Raw genomic sequence first — 19,920 nt, 5'->3', positions numbered from 1 at the left:
TCTTAAGCCCTCTCGAATGATTGCCATGTCTGCTCTTACTACATTGCGTACCGGAGATACCATCAGACCTTGCCATACCATACCCATCATCTCGGGGGCAGCAGCTCCGGAGGCTGCGTGGAGGAGGCCCATGGTCTTGGTCTCGGCGCTGGTCTGACTCCGCCAGCCGCCTCCTCGCTCGCGTACGGCGCGCAGAGTTGTCCCATCCTCCTACATCACTCAACGTGGACCTCCAGAGAGTTTCAATGAGGTGCAAGCTTCAGCCTACAGATCTACTACGCCGACGGCATAGTAGCTTTTGAGCGTCCCGCAGAGGAGTGCGGTGTGGTGCGCCCAGCAGGGAGAGAGGAGCATGGCCGTCACGCGGACCGTGCCGTGCCGCTACGCGGTCACATCAACCTCAACTTCGGGACAAGGCTGTCATTGCGACACGAGCTGACGGACCGTACCGTTCCAAACGGCCGCCGTGCACGGCGAACTCAATAGCGCTCACTCCAGCAAAAAACGTATCGAGCGGACCGTACCGCCACCATCTTCCTCAAGCTGGTCATCGATGAGTGGCGGGTCGTCAGTCGTACGAGAGTGGGCGCTGATACGGTCGGGCCGCACCGTGCCTGGTCATTGCTCGGTGTTCCGGCGCTGAGAGGATTGAGCTCAGGAGGGGTGAGAAGGCCGGTAGTCTCATCATCATGAGCGAGAGCGAGAGGGGGAGACTTGCGGTGGCTTGTCATTCAACATCCGCCTCGAGGTCGAATGGTCGCGGTGTGCTGACCGCCGCGAGGCGAGGTGAGAGTCATCATGGCGTCTCGCGGGTCGATCACTAGCAGCAGCGCATGCGCGGCGGCAATCGAAGGCAACCAGGGAAAGGTGGGCTCGCGGTAGTGCCAGCCAGCCAACCAGGCACCAATCACTCAACCACCGCGGCCGTGTCGTGCCGCCGCCGCCGCCCTCATTTCCCCTCTCGTCGTCTCCCCTCTCGTTAGGTCGATCCCATCCACCTAGTTGCTCGAACTCGCCGCAAATCTTCACTCCCCTACCACACCACGCAACTTCCAAAAGGACCCATCCCGCCTCACCTCGCCCACCTTTCAGACTAAGGCCGCTACTATCCTCTTCATCACCATCGACACACATACACCAACGTGAACACCGACTCAGCCTCAGCTCGCGTCTACATCCTCGGACCTCTTCCGATCGGCAAGGCAACAGGCCGATCTCCGCGCCACTCCTCTTCGCCCTCCTAACACACCTCAGCAGCTCTACACCCCGCCCGACATCACATCTCATTCTCCTTGCGGAGAGTAGTCGCCGCTCGCCACCACCCAACTCTTGTCGCGTCGCTGCCGCAACTCGATTGCGCGACAGGCTTCAGCTTCAAGCGCCGTAACCTCTCGCCTCAACCCTCTCATCTTCACCAGGCTTTCGACTGCTCTCGGGGTCCTCGCTCCTACCAAATCGCTCGATCCATCATCATCATCCTGCGGATCATGGCATTGGAACAGCCCGCGTCTACCGTAACTCAGGATTGCAAATTGGAGGAGCACACAGGTCACCACGAACAGCAGCAGCAGCAGCAGCGACAGCCGTCCCCCTTTGTCCATCGAGCGTTTGAGGAGCACGCCGACACCCAAACCAGGTCTCTCGGTATGGAGTTGCCTCAAGTCCGCAAGCACACGCGCAGCAACGCAGGCTCGCCGGCTTCGTCTACGGCATCGCCATCATCGCTCGCTCTTCACGCCTCCCTTCCACCCAAGGTGAGTACGATCAGCGGCTTCGATCTGCGTTACTGCTTGGTGGTGACCTCTACCTCCCCGCAGCCTGCGTCACCTAAACCTGCTCTCATGAAGCTTCAATCGCCCTCATCGGACAGCCTTCGCGGTCAGCTTGGCAGCGACACCAATGTCAGAGACGGCACGCCGCCTCCGAAGAGCATTCCGATCATCCGCCGAGCACCGCTCTCCTTCTTCCCTCCTGCAAAGACTCCGACCCTGGTCACCCCTGTCATGTCGGCGCCCTCGCTCGATGCTCGCCCACTCAACGCAGCCAACCACGACACCTCGACGCTGTTGGCCGCCTCGCAAAGCTTCTCGGGCAGCTCGGCCGCCTCTCCACCTCTAACGCGGCAGCTGCTTGGTAGCCAAGCTTCTATGTATGCACCTCGAGCTGGTGGGCCGCTACACTTCGGCGCGACTTTGTCTACGCCTCCTGTCTCCATGGCAGGGCCCCAGTCGCCGCCCTATGTCTTCGGTCCGCAGGCGAGCTCGATGCCATTCACCTCGCCCATCCCTGCAGCAGCCCCTCTGCAACCAATGTCAACACCGTCGCCTCATCAGATCGTGACGGCACAGCAGCAAGCTGCCCTGTCCACGGCAATGCATCTCGCCAGCTTCGGCGTCGGCTTCGGACCTGGCGTCAATCCAGATGCGGCTCCCATTCTCAGCTCTTCGGCAGGCGACGGCCTCAGCAGCACCAGCGGCAACGGCAGTCGCAGTGGTGGCCCGACCAATGTGCCACCCATCATCAATACGGGCAATCTAGGCCCCATGTGCGTCCAGCCCGGCGATTGGGTTTGCTCGGTCTGCTCGTTTGTCAATTGGCGACGTCGAAAGGTCTGCATGCGCTGCTATCCCTTCGCAGAAGGTAATGAGGTTGCCGCCTCCTTAGCATCGGGCGCTGCTCTGGCCGCTCAACTCGCTGCAGGCATTCCGGCCAATCCTTCTCAGATTGATCAGCTGGCTAAGCCTACGTCGCGCAACAGAGGCGACCTCACTCCGAGCAGTAGTAGCGCTTTTGCTCCAACGAACAGGGGAGAGCCTCTGCACTCATCGCCGTCAGCAACATCGGGCAGTAACGCAGGTCAATCTTCGAGCTTCAACAGCGGGTCTGGCCTGGACGCTATGCACGAGGAGCGAAGCTATCGACTTGATAGCTCCCCGCGAAGCGGCAAGTACTCCCAACCACTAGTCACAGTCGGCTCGCCACCCTCTTCGTCGTCCATGACCGCCATTGAAGTGGCTCGAGAGGCCCTGCCTCGTCGTGCTGCTGCCAGATCGGACTCTGTTGGCACGCCTGGCCTCGACTCACTCCTGTCAACGGCACTGCGACTCTCGGAGAGCAAGAGCGGCATGCTAGCAGCGCCTTCTAGGGTAGCGGTTGATGCACGTAGCAGCAGCGGCAGCTCACTCCAGATTTCCAGCTCTGGTGGCTTGCTAACACCTTCAGCGCTCGGCTTAGGACAAATGCCCTCCAGCAGTGGCATTGACCCCGGTCGCTCGCTACCTGCAAGCCCGTTCGGTGGCTACGTCCCTGGGCAGACACGCAGCAACGGCAGTGGGACTGACTCAGCCTACCTTACCGACGGGTTGAGCCCCCTGCCCCACAAAAGCAGCAGCCCCTTTTCTAGCCCTCGCCCCTCACTCGAGCATCGCGACCGAGTCCACGATCAAGACTTTGATAGCAGCCCACCCACTGCGTCCTCCTCGACTACAACGCTCATGTCACCAAGCATGTCCCTGTCCCCGCCCACGTCGAACAGTATCAGCAACACGAGCTGCAGCAGCCTCAGCACGTCGGCAACCTCGCCAGCTGTCAGCATTGGCCCTACTAACCTCTCAAACTCTCCCGTGCGCTCGGGCTGCTTCCCTGGCGGGGGTAGTCTGGGCTCTCATAATCCGTACTTCTGTGAGACGCACGTTCGGGGCTCGATCGGGAGCTTGCGCACGGGCGCTGCTCAGCTTGGGCTGAGCGAGATGAGCAGTGGCGGGCCGGACAGCAACTTCAGCACCAACGAGGACATAGCAGAGCACAACAGCATGGGCAACGTCAACGACGGCATGCTTGGGCTGCGCATGGGCAGCATCGGGAGCGGCGGACTACCAGCAGGAGGGGCTCGCGCCCAGGGTAGTCCGGGCTTCGGCTTGCGCACGCGGTCATTGAGGGCTTCGAGGCCTCTGCCACCGCCTCGTCCCTCGACGGGCAACGCAAGGGACATCTGGCTCGACGACGGCATGGTTACCTCAGCCAGTCGCAGCCGTACACTTCCTGCGTCGGCACTTGCTGCTGGACTGAGGCAAGTAGCCGAATCAAGCAGCAACACTGCCAGTCAGATTGGAAGCAACTCCTCCCACTCTACTCAGCTCAGCAGCGTAGAGCAGCGATTCTTCCCTCCTGGCGGCGGCCCCACGCTGCGTCGCTCCCGCGCTTTCTACGGTCGTCTGCCCGGGGCAGGGGAGATCGGCTTGGCCAAGCAGGTCCACGCAGAGCACGAGGAAGACCACCTCATCTCACCGAATGATCTTGATCGCCCGAGACCGGACCCTATTGGAACGAGGTCGTCGCCGACGAAGAGGACCGTTGAGTTGAGCGCTGCAGCTACGGCTGGGCCTCAGCCATGAGTCGGCTATCAAACACGCGACCGCCATGATGATGATTCCCACCGAGTTCCCACTCCATCCACACCACGAGCGGACATCCGAGGAGGAAGCAGCAGGCTCGCTCACTGGGAGTGGCCGGCGTTTACCCTCTCTTGTTGTCCGATTCCTCTCTTCTCTGTCCGTCTGTATCACCAATCTCCTGGCTTGGCCTCTCCTGTCGCTTCATACCACCTCTCTCATTCATTGTCTCAGTCTTTCGCACGAAGCGATGCGCCTGTCGCCCGCTTCCACTGCGAACGCACGTCGCTTCGGGCTTGACTCTTGTCTTCACATCCTAATCGTACTTCAATATCATCAGATCCTCATCCGTCCTCTGAGGTTGTTCTTGTGTCTTAATGTGCCCTCTCTGGAAGGCGAGATGGGTCGTGCTAGCGGATGAAAGGGTGGTATTCATCTACGATTGCTTGGCCTCAATTTCGCTCAATCACTCTGAACGACCTTGTCCTCGGCTTCTTCCCCTCACCCTACCCTCTACAGCTTCACCTCCCCTCCCCTGATCCTCCTCGCCTCACGCTCCCCACTCCTCACCGCGCCCGTAATACTACCCCTAGCATCAACGTCCGTATGTTCGCCAGCGAACAATAGCTTCTTTCCCCACTCTGGCTGTCCTAGGGTCACAAAGTCCAGCGGGCTCCTCCCCTCTCCCAGGGTCACGGGCGTGCTGGTCGCCCCTTGCGTAAGGGCATGGCCTGACCAGCGGGACATGAAGTTGTGAACTGGCTGCGGCACGCTGGAGGCGCTCTGAGGGGCCAAAGCAGTTGCGAGGCGGGCATGCAGGGCTTCAGCTACAGCAGGTCGTCCAAAGCTTTCCAGCTGCCCAGGGGCAGCGGCACCCTGGGATGCTCCTACCATGACGAGGAGAGAGCAAGTGCCCGTGCGCTCCGAGACTGAGGGTGATATCAGAAGGGTAGTCGACTCGAGGAGCGAAGTCAGATCGCCCGCTTGACCCTCTGCTTGAGGTGTCTTGCTGCTGCTGGCCGTCTTGGGCAAGACGACAAAGGTACCTGTCGCATCGGCGTCGCGCCACCAGGGTTGGACGCTGTCGTAGACGAGGAGGACCTTGTTGAGGTCGCCGACTTGCGTGCGGGCAATGGCTTGCTGCTTTCGAGCGCTGATAGGGGGAGTGAAGAGCGGTGGTTGCGTCGATGCTGATTGAAGGCGCTTCTGTAGCACGGCGAGTGGGAGGGTCATAATGCTCGTCTTTCCCTCGACCGCGTCCTCTCCTCCTTCTCCCTTGACCATGATTCTGACAGTCTCGCTTTGCGGAACTTCTTGCACGCCCACTACTTCTAGGCCGGTCTTGAATTCGACTTTCCCCGTCTTCTCGATTCGCTTGACGAGCGCCTCAATGACACGCGAGAAGCCACCCTCAGGTGCGGCGTCCGTTCCCGCTACTGCCTCGCCGTAGCCCAGCCAGCGCAGTGAGACGGCCTCCAGAGCCACGCCGAGAGGTACATGGAGCATGCGTGCGTACGAGATCGCAGCTTGACGCTCCTCTGCGCTGTTCAAGCCTGCGAAGAGCGGCGACTTGTCGTTGAGCAGGAAGTCTGCGAGCGACCTCTCATCACCATCCTGCAGGCCCTTTGCCTCTTCGTGAGCAAGACGCATACTTTCGTCCGTGTTTCCTCTGATCTTGCTCGACAAACCGCTCTCCAATGGAGAACCATCAGGTCCCACAACGATGCATCCCGTCCTCTTCCCCGCCAAGTCTGCCGCCAATTTGACGGGGATTCCGAGCTCCTCGCATAGAGCTTTGACCGGGTTGCCTTCATTGTAGCCGTGCAGCCAGGAGCAGCCAAAGTCGACAGCCTCTACTCCCTGACCCGCAACGCTCCTGCTGTCTACACCGTCCATATCAGCAGGAGGGGCAACAGACCGTTGACTGCTGCCCAGGGACTGCCGGTCGTAGGTATGAGTGAACGCTCGTCCCCCAAGGCGAGGGCGGGCTTCGAGGAGGAGAATCGAGGGCGACGAAGAAGATGATGATGAAGAGGGAGATTCGCAGAGACGTAGTGCGACAGTAAGGCCCGCCCATCCTCCACCTACGATGACGACGTCGTAGGGGTCACGCTTGCTGGTAGTGGTTGCCATTGTGCGCAGTAGGGTGCTCGAAGCTGCTGAAGTGGGGCCAAGTTGATTGCGAGCGAAGAAGCGCTGAGAAGAATTGACAAAAATAGTTGACGAAGAATGGGAAGAAAGAGGAGCTGCGGCGCTTCGTAAGATTGCTCGAAGCATTGAGGCAGAAGAGAAGCGGCGATCTATGAAGAGGTCAGGTCGAAAGGTGCTGCCTGTATGCTCGTCCCCCACTTGAAGCCCCCACATCGCTGTCCGTCGCTCCGTCTCGCTTCGTCCGTGCGGCAACTTGCGGGCGGGGAGAATGCCGACGTCGCCTTGTCTTGTCTTGACTTCACACTTCCTCGGCGTCTTTGTCGAAGCTGAGATGGGTATATGCTATTCATGGTTGGCTCATCAAGTAGTCAAAGTGATCAAAGGCCTCCGGCCGATGATTGCTGCCTGCGACTATGGCTACTCGATGGTGATGAGGCTCCTCTGGGCTTGGGTGTGCCCCCTTTCTCAACTGACACGCCTCCTCCCTCCACCGCTGACCTACTCCCATTCCCGCCAGCACGTCGCTGTCGCCTTGATGCTGCCATAGCAGGAGGCCCGTGCACTTGGTACGATTCACGTGAGATCCCTTGGCCGGGGACTACGTGGCCTCTCTTCTTGCCCAATGCTCTCGTCGTCATCGCCGTCTTCCCCTTTCCTCCTCTCGGACCTGTCCCGCTCCTCTCACTCTGCTGAATACGCAATGCCCCTACCACCAGCTCCCATGCGCGCTCCAATGTTCGCCAATACACAGTCGTTGTCAGTCCAATAGCCACTCCATTAGCCCAGGCGCCGTGCACCTTCTGCGCGTAGCCTAGTAGCTCCGCAGCAGGACAATGATGCGCGAGGAGAGTTTGACACTCTGACCTGGAGGGTCGAGGAATCATAATGGGCGGCGTCGAGGATGACGAGGATGGAGCGGCCCCCTGAGACGCCCTTTCGCCGCCCGCTCTCGCCCGCAAGATCGCTGCCAATCTCTCCAGTGGTGCCAGGTCCATTAACAATGCCTGAGTGTCGTGCGAGTAGACGAAGCGATGCGTCAAGCTGAACAAGGCCGGACGTGGCACTTTGAGGGATACCACGGGTATCTCGAGCGTCTCACCAGCTGGTGAGGAGCTAGTAGGTACGCTTGAGCGCGGTAGGGGTGGGAGGGAAACGCACTGCAGAACGTAGAGGAGAGAGTGGATTGGCAGGATGACGTGTTGCTGATGGGACGGGGGGCTCGAGCTGATTGCACTTGAAGGCGTTGGTGTGCTTGAGCCGGCGGAAGAGGAGGTGGGCCCTGATAGCGGCAGACAGGGCGTCACGACCAGTAAGTGAGTTGGCAGTAGTCCACTAGCTATCGCATCAGCGTCAAGCATCTGTGTGTCGAGCAGCACCGCCTCGGGGAGACGGTCGCCCTCCCCTGGCCCCGGATTGCCTTGTTGCCGTCTCGCCGCAGCGCCAATCTGTCTTCCCATCTCGGGTCCATGTCTTTCGACCAGTCGCATCGTCTGCTCCAGAAAACCTACCGGCCCTCCCTTGATGGTGAGATAATTATGCAGGATAAAGTCTGGCGGCATCTTCCCCAGCGTCTCTGCCTCTGAGCGCAGACCATGCCGATTGAGGTGGAGAGTCAGGTCGGCGTATGGGTCGGACAAGATTGTTAGAGCCGGCGGAGGTAGACGAATAGGCAGGGTGATCTGGCGATTGGTCGAGGAAGAGGGGGCGGCAAGAGGTCGTGTGCGAGCCGGAGGAGTGACGTCCGCGGCCGTACGCGCAGTCACGGTTGCGGTGCTGGACGTATCGCTCCCAGGTGAGTCGGCCTGAGGCGGTGAGTCGTGCAGGTCCTCACTTTGTGCGAACCTGGCTGCCGCCTCGCGTAGCCCTTCGAGCGGGACCAAGCCTGTGCCACTGCCACTGCCATCGTTCATGGGATCGGAGGAAGACGAGCCCACTGCTGGTCCGATGCTGGGCGTCCATCCCTCGGAGAAACCGGGAAGGGCCGCAGCAAGCCAGGCAGGGTTGGCAGCTGCTGCGGCGTGGGATGCGCTCCAAGGTGAGTAGTGGGTGCTGCCGGTTGCAGGCAGCGGCAAGTGGGAGGCAGACGGTCCGAGGACGGCAGCTGCGAAGCTTCGTGGAGAAAGCTGGTGCAATGGAAGACTAGATTGGCTTGGCTGCTGCTGTGCTGCAGAGTGATCGACGCTGGGCTCGTCATGCAGTGACATAGCACGGAGAGTGGGCGTCGAGTCACCCGTCGGGGAGACTGCGGTGCGCCTCATGGAGGCTTTCCTGGTGTCACCGATCGTAGCTCTCGACGGATGATCCAGGCCGTTTGAGTCGAGCGCGGGCTGGTCAGACGCTTGGTCCTCCAATTCGACGGTCAGCAGCGAAGGAGTTAGACCGCCACAGTCGAATGAGTCAAGCCTGAGCCTTCGTGATTCGTCGCTCGTGCCCGCAACTGCCAAAGAGCTCTTGAGAAGGTCGTCGTCGTCGCTGATGAGGCCGTTCCCGATGTCTGACTCCAGAGAAGGCTCGCCGCTATCGTCGTAGTAGGGTGGACTGGCGCAGATATCTGGCAGATCAAGGTCGCTGAGGCCACTATCGTCGTCGTCATCATCGCCGTGGTTGAGGAAGTGTCGCGTCATGCAGTGGTAAAGCGGGCGTTGTGAGTTGGCAGAAGGGAATCAGCGAACATCCCTCAAGTTGAGCTTTTTGAACGAGTATCAGCCGCTACTCACGTCTCGAAGCTGATTCTGCACTATGCACTTTGATCTGTGCGAACGGTACGATGGACAAACAAAGGAAGGTGTCAAGAAGGAGTACCACCGCTCAGTTGCGCTGGTGAGGACGCGACGACACGTTGACACACAAATCGACATGAGCTCACGACTTGGCTTGTTCCTGGCAACGCGATGAGGGCACTGATTGATTAGCTGGATCTCACTTTGCTGCACAACCGCCGCCGACGAGGAGAGCGAGGGGTCCGAGCTCGCCCAATCGGCTTAGTAGCCTACGTCCGCGGCCATGATCAGGCGCGGAGGCGATGCTTGTATCTCTCTCCTGTCATTATGCACAAGAGAAAGGATGGATGGGAAGAGCATGGTAGCTAGGTGGTACAAAGGAGAGGAACAAGGGCTGGCAGCTGGGGGCTTGCCGTATATCGAGCCTCAGGGACAGAGATGGGTGAAATCGCACTGCTGCCATTGATTCGCAACGACAAGCAATACATCGTAGACCGCAAATCCGCACACCTGGCTCCTATCGCGCGCTCTGCGCTTAGTAGAAGGTAGCAGGTCGGCGAGCGGCGTAGGTGCCCGCGGCCGTAGGGCGACGGTGGGGGATGGGGAAGCGGAGCTTGTTGGCGGTGAACTGCTTGATGTAGGGGCGACGCAGGTCGGCCGTCTTCTCTACCTCGGCCACCTTGAGAATGTGGATCGACGCGAAGCGGGCACGGTGACGAGCAGCCATGTCCTGGTACATGTCCTCGACGGCCTCGGCACGGGACATGTTGCGGTACTCCTGTCGAAGGGCAATGGGGGAAGGGAGCAAAGGTGGTCAGAGAGGGCCTCATGGAGGGCGAACCCACCGCTCGCTGCTCACCTTGTACATGTTGTGGGTGCCCGAGCGAGAGTTGTAACGGAGCCAGATGCCGAAGTTCTTGACCTTCATGGGCTTCTTCTCAGCGACCTGTAGGCGGTACGTGAACGTGTGAGTCGACCATCCGGGAGAGACGAGGGATGCTGCACGACGACGAAGACCTCCTGCCCTTCTCTCTCCCTGTCATGTCCCCTCTGCGCCTTCTGCGAGTCGTGCAATGGTGCCCGCGATATCATACCCATCGTTGACCTCTGCGCAGACTCTCCCCCAACATCCGCCACAACGACGCTACAGTACGACCACCTAATCCAATGCGACGCTTCTCAGCGAGCCCCAATGCTGTCTCCCTCCCGACCCTCTTCAGTCTGCCAATTGTCATCCTGCCTCGATCCTGCTCTCTGAGATACTCACGGCGTTGATGGCAACAATCTCCGAGGTGGCTGCCTTCATCTTCCTCAGCTGGCGCAAGAAGTAGAAGAAACGAGACTTGGCGACCGTCTCGTTGGGCGCGAAGATGCTCATACGGTAGAGCGGAGGAGAAGCCTCGTTCTCCGTAGGGAGACGCCTGCCCACGACGATGTACTCGGTGAAGCGGCCCATGACTGGGAGGTGCAAGAGGAGCACGCAGAGAAGGTAGGCGACGGTGCGAGTTGGCGGTGCGGCGAAATTCAGGTGTGACGAGTTGGCAAAGAGTGTCGTAGATGAGGAGGAAGATGATGAAGAAGTGAGACGATGTAGAATGAGGATGAAGAGATGTGTTCAACCGTAGAGGAAGGGGACCGAGGTGGATGCCGTGAGTGAAAGGAGAGCCGGGAGGGAACAGAGCGAAACACGGTCAGCACCACTGTCTCTCCAGCTACCTAGCTACCTCACTCAAACATCTCCCCATCGCGTCGCATCGACACTCACCTATGACTTGATGAATTTGAGGAGTTGAAGGATTCAAGGTAGCGTCGAGGCGGCCGTCGTCTGTCGTCGTCGGTTCGTCCTCTGGCTCTGGCCTCGCTCGCAGCCTTCTTCTCCCGCTCGCTCTAGCCTCCCGCTCAATCCGATGTGCAGCTCGTCGGCTCCGGAAGTCGAAAGCTCGCCGCGCGCAGCGCCAACACGTGGCTCAGTCCGCTCAACGCGATGCAAGCAGTCCGACTCTCCACTCCCATCTCGAGGTCGTGCAGTCGTGACCATGATCCTTCTCTCATCTTTCACGTCCACCCAATCTAATCATCTTAGGCGCCGACTACCCGGTCATCGTCAGCCCGCCCATGATGCGGCTCGCTCTTATCAGAGACCCTGTCTCGACTGAGCCAGCCTAGGTTGCAAGCCGACTGTGCCTCCTCGTCCATCGTCGCTGTTCGCCATCTCCAATTTGCGACCCACGCTCATAGCCTTTGGCAGGCAAGCATATACTGCTTCGCCTCTCTATCATCGAGAGTAGCGGCAGACGCAATCATCACTCTGTCTTCGGTACCGATATGAACGTTGGTGCGACTTGGGCTGCGTCCGCCTCCGCTTCGAGCTCGCGAGCCTCTTGATCGAGGGTGCACATCAGCCTCTGCGCCAAAGAAATTGTCAGAGTGTCGTCAGATTGTCCGCAGGATTCGAGCATCTAAGGAAGATGTCGCGCTTCGTCGGCCCGTCCGCCTTCGAACAAGCATGTCTTCTAGCTGCCAATGAAGGGCCGCGACCGTAGGCTTACCTTCCCCTTCGTCGAGGACCGATTTACAGTAGAAGTCTGGCATAGCATCGTCAGCCGCCAAGCGCTGGCCAGCAAGGCAGCTTGCGGGCTGCAGAAGACGAATGGAAGCGGCGGTCGGACGAGGGTGAGCACGAGCAAACATTCATATGTCCGCGAAGAGACGGCCTCATCACACGTCAAACAGGTCCGAACTGCTTCGATTGGTAGGCCTCGGGGGCTCCGAGTACACTCCTCGCTTGGAGCTATTCAAGAAGGGCGTGGCTTCCTGCACAACACAGCAAGGTGCTCCATAGCCCACTTCCGTCAAAATGCTCCTGCTCCCCTTCCACTGAGAGCGGATTATCGTGATCTCTAGCCCCACTCTTGTCTCCCATCATAGACCGTGACTCTCCTTGGAGCCATGCATGTCGATTCTGGTCGCCAGATGGAGTCCGACGTGCTTGATGCCCTGCCAGAAGGATGGAGCTGGCTACACTCGTCTGCCGCCCGTGCTTGACAGAGATGCTACCCATTGCGATGCGGGTATATGGGGTGGATCGAGAGTGGTGGTTGTTGTGTATGTAGCTTTCGTCGTGGCATTACCGTTTTGTGCCCTGCTAGGTCCCCTTGCTTACTGGCTGCACACCAGCAGCCGTCGGCCCGCTCGCAGCGAGCATCCTCTTCTGCCTCTCTTCCAAAACTCTCCTCTTATTGAAGTAATCGACCCAGCTCTTTGCGCAGTTGCCCTCATATCCATCCCTCTCCTTTGCACACGGATCTTCACTCCTACCAAGGACTCCCTTTCCCGCTCCCTCGACGCCTCCACTGCCCCCTGCGTTTCCCGGCGGGATGATGAGCTGATGTGCGTCAAGGCATGAGAAGTAGGCGTCACGCCCGGCCCAACAGGCTGTGCGATTCGTGCGGGTCGGAAGATGATCCTCGACAGGTGAGGAAGGGTCGCTCTTTGATGAGCCCGATGATGCCCAGGAGAGGAGACCCATGGTTGCGAGGCGAGCCGGTGGGTGGTGGAGTGAGGATGAAGCTGACGAGAATCCTCGAAGCGTTGCCGGCGAAAGTGGACCTCCGCATCGAGTTGATGACATAAGCAACCCACCTCCGCTTGGCCGCGTGGTCGTCGATGTCCGTCGTCGAAAAGCGGATTCCGTCGTTCGCACCAACCACCAATCAACTTCATCAACGTCGCATTCGCACTCGCATCTTCCCAATCCTCGCAAGCTGCAATGCCGGCACTCTTTGATCCTGCGCACTCGCCGCAGGTGAAAGCTTGGCTCACCAAAGAGCTCGGTCCAATGTGAGTCAAGGTCTCGCCATCTTGACGTGCATACACGCTCTCAGTGCCACTGACTTGGCCACTCCTCGCTCTATTCGCACACGCGTAGCTGCGACGCCGAGCCTGACGTTCTTGCAGACTATGTGATTGCTCTCCTTAAGCACGACGCCTCCGAGGGAGAGCTCAAGTCGCTCCTTGATGAACAGCTTGCTGACTTCCTTGATGACAGTGAGTTCGGCGGCGTGTCCTCTCTCAATATGCGTCAACGAGCTCACCCTCCTCCCTTTTCCTGTTCGCGCAGAGACCGGCCCTTTCGTCTCCAAACTAGTATCAGCACTGTCAAAGAAGTCGTATCTACCCAAAGTAGCAGCAGCAGCTCCCTCGGGCCCGTCATCATCTCGCAAGAGACCAGCGGAGGACGACGAGGAGCATTCCAGGCAGCAGCCACCTGCAGCCAAGTCTGCTCGTCCCAGCGCTGGCAACGAGAGCACACCAGCGGCAGCCGCTGCTCCCCGTGGTCCAGCATCAGATCGCCGCAATGGTACGCCGACTGGTCCTTCTTCAGACCGAGAGTCGACGAGGGAGAGGGAAAGGGACATCTCTGAGAGGAGCAGCTCTGCTCGACCACAGCAGCCTGGTCAGCAGCAGCAGCAGTCTGCAGCTCCTGGCATCAGGGGGAAAGAAAAAGACCTTTGTCGCGACTTTCACCAAAAGGGATGGTGCTCCCGAGGAGAGCAATGTCGCTGGGAGCACTCAGGCGATGCGATCATGGGCACCAGCATGCCCCCACAAGGTCAATTTCCCGGCGGCATAGGAATTCCTCAACAGCAACAGCAGCAGCAGGGCGCGCCCTTCAATCAGAGGCAGGCAGGCTCCCCTCCCGGCCCCAACGGCTTCATGGGCCGCCCACCGATGATGATGAATATGCCACCTGGCGGCATGCCGCCTGGCTTCCAGATGCAGATGGGTCCTCAGGGATGGCAGGGAGGGCCACCACAGCAGCATCAGCAAGGCCAGATGCCCATGGGCTTCCCACCGGGCAGCAATGGACCGGAGGGCCTCCCGCTGGGCATGCGACTCGGCGAGCAGCAGCCGCAGAACAGCCCGCCGCCATTCGCAGGGCACGACGGCGTGCAGCCCGCACCACAACGAGGAGGCTTTGCAGGTCGAGGTCGTGGAGGTGGCCAGGCCGTACGACCAGGCACCTTCCAATCACGAGCACGAAGCGCTACGACACTGGTCATCGAGAACGTTCCCGCCGAGTCGCTCGACTTGGTCAAGATCAACGACTACTTCAAGCGCTTCGGTACGATTACCAACATTCAAGTCGATGCGCCTGGTTCGAAGGCTCTGGTCAGCTATTCGAGTCCACAAGAAGCGAAAGCGGCACACGAATCGCCAGAAGTCATCTTTGGGAATCGATTCGTCAAGGTCTACTTCCAGAAGTTGGATGACTCAAACGGAGGTGGACCGGCGCAGCCTCGCCCGCCTCCGCCACAGAAGCAGACCTTCGCCGCAGGACAAAACGTCTATCGTCCCCCTGGTGCAGCAGGTGCGGCAGCTTCGACATCAGGCACCTCCTCCCCCTCCCACGCCGCTGGTTCCTCTTCCTCTACCCCTTACCTGCCTGGCGGCCTCACCCCGGAGCAACACGCTGCACGCCGTTCAGCCCTCGAAGCGCAGAAAGCTGCCCAGCTTCGTTTCAATGAGCTGATGACCGAGCAGAAGCAGCTCTTAGTCAAGGCTACAAGTAGCGCAACGAGCGCCGAGGAGAAAAAGGCGGCCATGAAGCGGTTGAAGGAGGTCGAGCCCGGGATCAAGGAAGCGGGAGAGAAGGTCAGGGAGGCTTTCGAAGCGATTAAGGCACTGCCCCAACCCACAAAGGCGGCGCCTCCCGGAGCCAAGGCTGAGCAGAGGGAGAAGATGGAGAGGGAGAGGTTAGACAGAGAGCTGGAGGCACATGCTAGTCAGCCAGACACTACCACAGGCGGAGGTGACTCCGCAGAGGGGAGCAGCAATGGAGCGTCTGGCAGCAGCAGCGCAAACCCCGCTCTCGTTGCCAAGCTTGCCGCCCTCCAAGCTGAAGCGACCTCCATGGGCCTGGACAAGACAGGCGCTCCAATCAGCGGTAGCAGCAGGGGCGGCTATACGGCACGCGGTCGCGGCGCATACCGAGGTGCTCGAGGCGGTGGTGCTGCTGCTCCTATGCGACTGGACAATCGATCCACCAAGTTGTACGTTCTGGGCCCTCCAGCGGGCGAGGAACAGAAGCGTACAAAGGTCAAGGAGTGGCTTTCCAGCTTTGGAGAGGTGTCAGAGTTTGATGAGGCGCCCAGCGAGGAGAACAATGGAGAGAAGGTGGGGCTGGCGGTCACGTTCAAGCATAGAAGCATGGGAGAGCAGGCGGTCAGGACGCTCATCGCCGCCTCGAGTGGGACGGGGAGTAAGCTGCCCGCGGAGGTGGATGGGATCAAGCTTGTTTGGGCACCAGCTCCTCAACGCCCGGCGAGCATTCCGACCACGCCGGCTGGAGGAGAGGGAATTGAAGGGTCGGCGGCGAAGGAGGAGGGGGATCATGATGGGGAGGAGAATTGGAAGAGGTAGTCGTAGTCGGCAGAGAGGCGTGCGATGAGCCCTGGGTTTCACACTTCGTCTCTCCTCTTCACCTCTGCGTAATGAAAGAACAAAAGACAGGGTTCGCGCTGCAACACGCACGCAACCGTGGGCCCACATGAATGTGGCTCCTTGACTCGACTCACTCTACCTGTCTATGCGTGATGACACTGCCTTTTTCTCACATGATTCTCAGCCCAAAGCCGATATGTGATTCGCACATCAGCTTGCTGGTGGATGTATCGCTTGTATTGGGTCTCATTGGACAACGTAGGCGGCCCTCTCCTCTGCCAACGCTCTCCTTGCCTGCCCGTCCCAGGCTTTTGCTCGCGGCACCGCAGCACCTTTGCTCCACGGCGCACGTAAAGGCGCCTCTGCTGAGCGCATCGAAGCGCTCTCTAGCTTGGCCGCTGCCATTCTTCCCGTTCCCAGACGTGCCTAGCTCCTCAACATTTCCCACATCAATTTCCCTCCGCGTCGGCTTTACGACGAAGTCGGATACAGCTCCTCCCTGAGGGTGATGCCCAACTCCTCCCTGACATCCTTGAGCGCCTCAACGTACTGCTCGTACTGCCTCTTGTTCTCGACCTTCTCCCTGATCCCCTCGAATACCCTGACAGCAGTCGAGTAGTCATTCACCCTGCGAGCGGCCTTGAGGGCTGCCTCGATGACCTCGGGGGCCGGGACGAGGTCATAGGCAAAGCAGTTGTTGAGGCCACGCTGCAGCTCGAAGAGGTCTTCGACTGAGGTGAAGAAGCCGACGTAGCGCTGAGTGAAAGACTCGAAGGACTCGTCGTCCTGCGAGTGGGAGGCGTACGAGCGAGCTGTACGAGATGGAGAAGTAGGGAAACGGTGATTAGCATGGTGACGGCAACGAAGAAGTTGGAGGCTCGAGAGGCATGCTTTGCTCGCCAATCCGCCGACCGAGAAGATGAGAAGATGAAGTTGACTGAGAAAGATCCACCTCCAACATCTCATTGAGCGACTTTTTGACGCCCATCAAGCTCTCTGAAGCTTGTTTCGCTCGGAGAGAAGGCTCGCAAGCATCTCTGAAGCTGCAAATCTTGGCCCACCCGTCGCCTTTCATCTCATTTCCCATTCATCATGAAACTCACCCATCATAGGAGCAGCGACCCTCGGCGCAACGACAGCCCTAGCCGGGGCAGCCACAGCGCGCAGCGATGACTTTGCGGCAAGCCTAGGGGCGGCGACAGCTCGAAGTGATCCCAAGAAAGACATCGTGTCGTATAGTCGAAGTAGGAGGTTTGGTAGTGATGACGAGAAGGAAGATACGAAGGGCCGGAACGAGCGCGAGCGAGGCGAGGCGAGGCGTGGCTCCACTGAACTGAGGCTGGCTGATGAACTCGAGTCCACACAGGGCGAGGCAGCGGGGCGGGCAAGAGCTGGACCGCCGCGCGAGACCGGGTCGACCCGAGAGAGGGCCGATTGCCAATCCAAATCACGCTCCAAAAGGGGCCTGAGGCCTCTAACAACGTCACGGTCAGGGCAGCAGTCAAGAAGCTCGATAACATAGACTGACGTTTGCGCAGATCAGACATGGGTGAGAAATAATGGTCACTCGCACTCACCGCTGGTTTCCCTCGCTCACGTCTGACCGCACCACCAGCAGGCCTCGCTCTATGGCTCGTCCCTGCCCCGATTATGGCCGGTGAGCTGGCCTCAGATCGTCAGGCAGACCGCTCCTCAGTGACCATCATTGGCGACCTTATGCAACGCATCAGGGACAAGGTCATCTCCGATCCTTCCCTCCCGCCGGCATCTTCCCCCTTCCCACCGCATGCCACACTCCTCTCCGGCCTCAAAGCAGACGATGGGACGGACAACGGCAAGCGCGATGAGCTATGGAGCAAGGCGCTGCGAGTGGTTAGTGGATGGAGGAAGGCGGGACAGCATCTGTCATCAACTCCAATCTCCGAAGTCGAGACACGTGTTGAAAGTCTTGTAACGCGTGGCTGGTACTTCCAGATCCTCGTCCTTGCCCTCGAGCTGACAGAGCCGCTGCTCAAGCTGAATGAGCTCGCTCGCCAAACTCTGTTGCCGGAGACAATCAAGGCAGCCCCGCCTTACTTCCCTCACGTCTCTCTCCTCTACTCTGACGCAACCGTCGAGCAAGCACGAGGCCTCATCTCGGAGCTGAAGAAGGAAGACGATGGAACATTCATGCCGAAAAGCATCTGCTTCACGCACTTGGAGCTCTGGGACTGCAATGGGGATGTGGGGCGGTGGCACAGGCTGGAGAGAGTGGGCTTGGCGCAGGTGCCGCTTGAAGGGGACAGCGACAAGATAGGGAATTCGTGATTGGTATGCTCATCATGAGAGGACGCAAAGCGGTATAGGCCAACCAGCGAGGCTACTGCCCCGCTTCCTCAAACCTCAACCCCCTGACTACGGGCCAACTGCGCTCCCTAAATCCCCTCACATTCCAGGGGGACTGCATCTCCTGCACGACGCCCGCTTCCGTAGTGCAGCGTACCAGCAATGCCCACTCCTCCTTCCCCTTCTCGCCATGATCTCGGGACCTTGGTGCGGGCAGGCGTGCTTCCCATAGGGACCAACTCCAGGAGAAGCGCGACGAAGACGCTTCAGCTGCGGCAGCGTCGCCGATTTGAATGTGTCCGTCGACGACGTTGTCGCCCTCTCGCTGGGTCGAGTCGAGGAGAAGACGACTCCACTTCTCCCGTGGGACTTGCGAGGCAGCTTGACGAAGACTTTCGAGAGAGGAGGACTCGTCGTCGTCTTTGCCAGAGTAAGGGAGGATGACAAGCTCGACGAGAGTCACCGGGGAGCCTGCGATGGCGACAGACGTGTTAGTGAATGTCGAAGATCCCCATCTCGCCATTGCGCTCACCTTCAGTCCCCACTGCGTACCCCTCCGCCTTCCACATTCCCTCCCCATTCACACTAACCACAGTACCGCCATCCCTCTCGACCGGCTCTCCCACGCCTGACCCGACCCCTAACCGCATCATAGCGGGTAAGGCGTGCAACTCCTTCATTCTCTTGTCGGGATCTTGATTTTCACCCGTGACACTCTCCGCCCACTCTTTTTCCTCTCCACGCTCTCTGACCTCTTTGGGCGGCGTCAAGATCTTATAATCATCTCGCATAGCCGGACTGTCGTTCTCTCTCTTGCTCACTCTGATTCCACTCAACCATTTCACCCAGCGCGCGGCTACATGGCCAGGAATGACCGCACGGAGTGGATAGCCGTGTGCGGGACCTAGGTCAACGTTGTTGACAGACCAACATAGCAGGACATCCTGGTTTGGATGCATCGCCGTACTGAGAGGGATAGAGGAGCCGTACACTTGCCCCTGTGGTTTGGTAGACTCGCTGCTTGGCTGCGAGGAAAGGAAGTGCACGAAGAGATGGCGTGACCAGGGAGCGCTACGTGTCTGCATTGAGTCCACAGTTGGCGGCAAGCGGGCGGATTCCTCGGGTGTCAGGTGATCGTAGGGATCTGCGATGCCCAGGGAGAGGAGCACCTCGCGCAGGGAAGCTCCTTGCCATTGTGCGTTGCCTATCGCTCCTTGCTTCCATTGCAGACCTTCCACTGATGCTGGGTTGCTCTTGCGTGCCTCCATCTCGCTGCGACGATTCCCTGCGCACTCCATTGCTGAGAGAACGCTTCGGTTGGGGTAGAAGGACTTGAGCTTGCTCAGAGATATATTCTCCGCTTTCGATCGTGCAATCGTAGCATCGTCGTCCCCATCATCCTGGCTGAACTCGCTGCCCTTCGTCCCCGTGGTCCACTCTTTCCAGCCTTGCTCCTGAGCAACATCCGCGTCCACGATGACATCCAGGGTCCACTCTTCCTTCGTGGCTGGCACGTCTGGCTCCGCGTAGACGATGTCGTCGTGATTGCGACGAAAGAGCTGTTCCTGGCTTGTGACGCCTTGTGATGTGAGATTGGGGATCGACGGCTCAGCATTGAAAGCTTCGCCGTGGCGCTGTCGGCACGTCGAGGAGTCAGGTCAGAGAGACTTTGGTGGCAGCGAAAGAGTCACACTCACCCCTTTCTCGTGTACGACGCCCTCTGAATCAAAATGCTTGGTGTCGCTCATGCTGCCTCTGGATGATCAAGGCAAAGACAAGTCCTTCTCGACTCAGAGGGTCTCTCCACATTGAACCCTTGCTCTTGCCGCTTGGCTGCCGTGCGTGCATTCATGCGAGGGCGGACGGAGAAGAGAGGTAGGCGATCGAGG

At 59.4% G+C, this 19,920-nt stretch overlaps 10 protein-coding genes across 10 annotated transcripts; 3 read left to right on the top strand and 7 right to left on the bottom strand.

The window, feature by feature from the left end:
* Positions 1-235: 235 nt before the first annotated feature.
* On the bottom strand, positions 236-1,387 carry BDZ90DRAFT_51215 (hypothetical protein). Its single transcript, XM_025509635.1, has one exon. The coding sequence runs from the start codon at positions 1,285-1,287 to the stop codon at positions 688-690; it is 600 nt and encodes a 199-aa protein (XP_025360906.1). The 5' UTR covers positions 1,288-1,387; the 3' UTR covers positions 236-687.
* Positions 1,388-1,487: 100 nt separating this feature from the next.
* Positions 1,488-4,863, top strand: BDZ90DRAFT_267390 (hypothetical protein; the record flags this gene model as incomplete). Its single annotated transcript, XM_025508707.1, has 1 exon — positions 1,488-4,863. The coding sequence occupies one exon, from the start codon at positions 1,488-1,490 to the stop codon at positions 4,392-4,394; it is 2,907 nt and encodes a 968-aa protein (XP_025360905.1). The 3' UTR covers positions 4,395-4,863.
* A 65-nt stretch (positions 4,864-4,928) lies between these two features.
* BDZ90DRAFT_212318 (FAD/NAD(P)-binding domain-containing protein) lies at positions 4,929-6,536 on the bottom strand (the record flags this gene model as incomplete). The annotated part of the gene is made up of 2 exons (XM_025504137.1): positions 4,929-6,244; positions 6,281-6,536. Coding segments are annotated over 2 exons (1,572 nt in total), but the record flags the coding sequence as incomplete, so codon positions are not given.
* Positions 6,537-6,837: 301 nt separating this feature from the next.
* On the bottom strand, positions 6,838-9,355 carry BDZ90DRAFT_51244 (hypothetical protein). Its single transcript, XM_025509636.1, has one exon. The coding sequence runs from the start codon at positions 9,164-9,166 to the stop codon at positions 6,920-6,922; it is 2,247 nt and encodes a 748-aa protein (XP_025360903.1). The 5' UTR covers positions 9,167-9,355; the 3' UTR covers positions 6,838-6,919.
* A 442-nt stretch (positions 9,356-9,797) lies between these two features.
* On the bottom strand, positions 9,798-10,718 carry BDZ90DRAFT_227894 (ribosomal protein L18ae; the record flags this gene model as incomplete). Its single annotated transcript, XM_025504780.1, has 3 exons — positions 9,798-10,040; positions 10,122-10,208; positions 10,530-10,718. 3 exons carry the CDS (start codon positions 10,716-10,718, stop codon positions 9,798-9,800), a joined length of 519 nt encoding a protein of 172 aa, XP_025360902.1.
* A 1,746-nt stretch (positions 10,719-12,464) lies between these two features.
* BDZ90DRAFT_210890 (hypothetical protein) lies at positions 12,465-12,746 on the bottom strand (the record flags this gene model as incomplete). The annotated part of the gene is made up of 1 exon (XM_025504088.1): positions 12,465-12,746. A coding segment is annotated over one exon (282 nt), but the record flags the coding sequence as incomplete, so codon positions are not given.
* Positions 12,747-13,024: 278 nt separating this feature from the next.
* BDZ90DRAFT_275423 (hypothetical protein) lies at positions 13,025-15,838 on the top strand. The gene is made up of 3 exons (XM_025508879.1): positions 13,025-13,102; positions 13,191-13,309; positions 13,383-15,838. Exons 1-3 carry the CDS (start codon positions 13,032-13,034, stop codon positions 15,683-15,685), a joined length of 2,493 nt encoding a protein of 830 aa, XP_025360900.1. The 5' UTR covers positions 13,025-13,031; the 3' UTR covers positions 15,686-15,838.
* Positions 15,839-15,972: 134 nt separating this feature from the next.
* BDZ90DRAFT_233419 (COX5A-domain-containing protein) lies at positions 15,973-16,941 on the bottom strand. The gene has a single exon (XM_025506625.1). The coding sequence runs from the start codon at positions 16,670-16,672 to the stop codon at positions 16,178-16,180; it is 495 nt and encodes a 164-aa protein (XP_025360899.1). The 5' UTR covers positions 16,673-16,941; the 3' UTR covers positions 15,973-16,177.
* A 217-nt stretch (positions 16,942-17,158) lies between these two features.
* On the top strand, positions 17,159-18,504 carry BDZ90DRAFT_280810 (hypothetical protein). The gene is made up of 2 exons (XM_025509314.1): positions 17,159-17,255; positions 17,322-18,504. Exons 1-2 carry the CDS (start codon positions 17,252-17,254, stop codon positions 18,011-18,013), a joined length of 696 nt encoding a protein of 231 aa, XP_025360898.1. The 5' UTR covers positions 17,159-17,251; the 3' UTR covers positions 18,014-18,504.
* On the bottom strand, positions 18,382-19,884 carry BDZ90DRAFT_233417 (molybdopterin binding oxidoreductase). Its single transcript, XM_025506624.1, has 2 exons — positions 19,729-19,884; positions 18,382-19,665 (listed from the first exon to the last, which is right to left on the bottom strand). Exons 1-2 carry the CDS (start codon positions 19,777-19,779, stop codon positions 18,523-18,525), a joined length of 1,194 nt encoding a protein of 397 aa, XP_025360897.1. The 5' UTR covers positions 19,780-19,884; the 3' UTR covers positions 18,382-18,522.
* Between the last annotated feature and the right edge of the window lie 36 nt (positions 19,885-19,920).

Source organism: Jaminaea rosea, assembly GCF_003144245.1.
Source record: "Jaminaea rosea strain MCA 5214 unplaced genomic scaffold BDZ90scaffold_11, whole genome shotgun sequence".
Taxonomy (NCBI): Eukaryota; Fungi; Basidiomycota; class Exobasidiomycetes; order Microstromatales; genus Jaminaea; species Jaminaea rosea.
The sequence above is the reverse complement of the archived record's forward strand: the minus strand, read 5'-3'. Positions and strand labels throughout refer to the sequence as shown.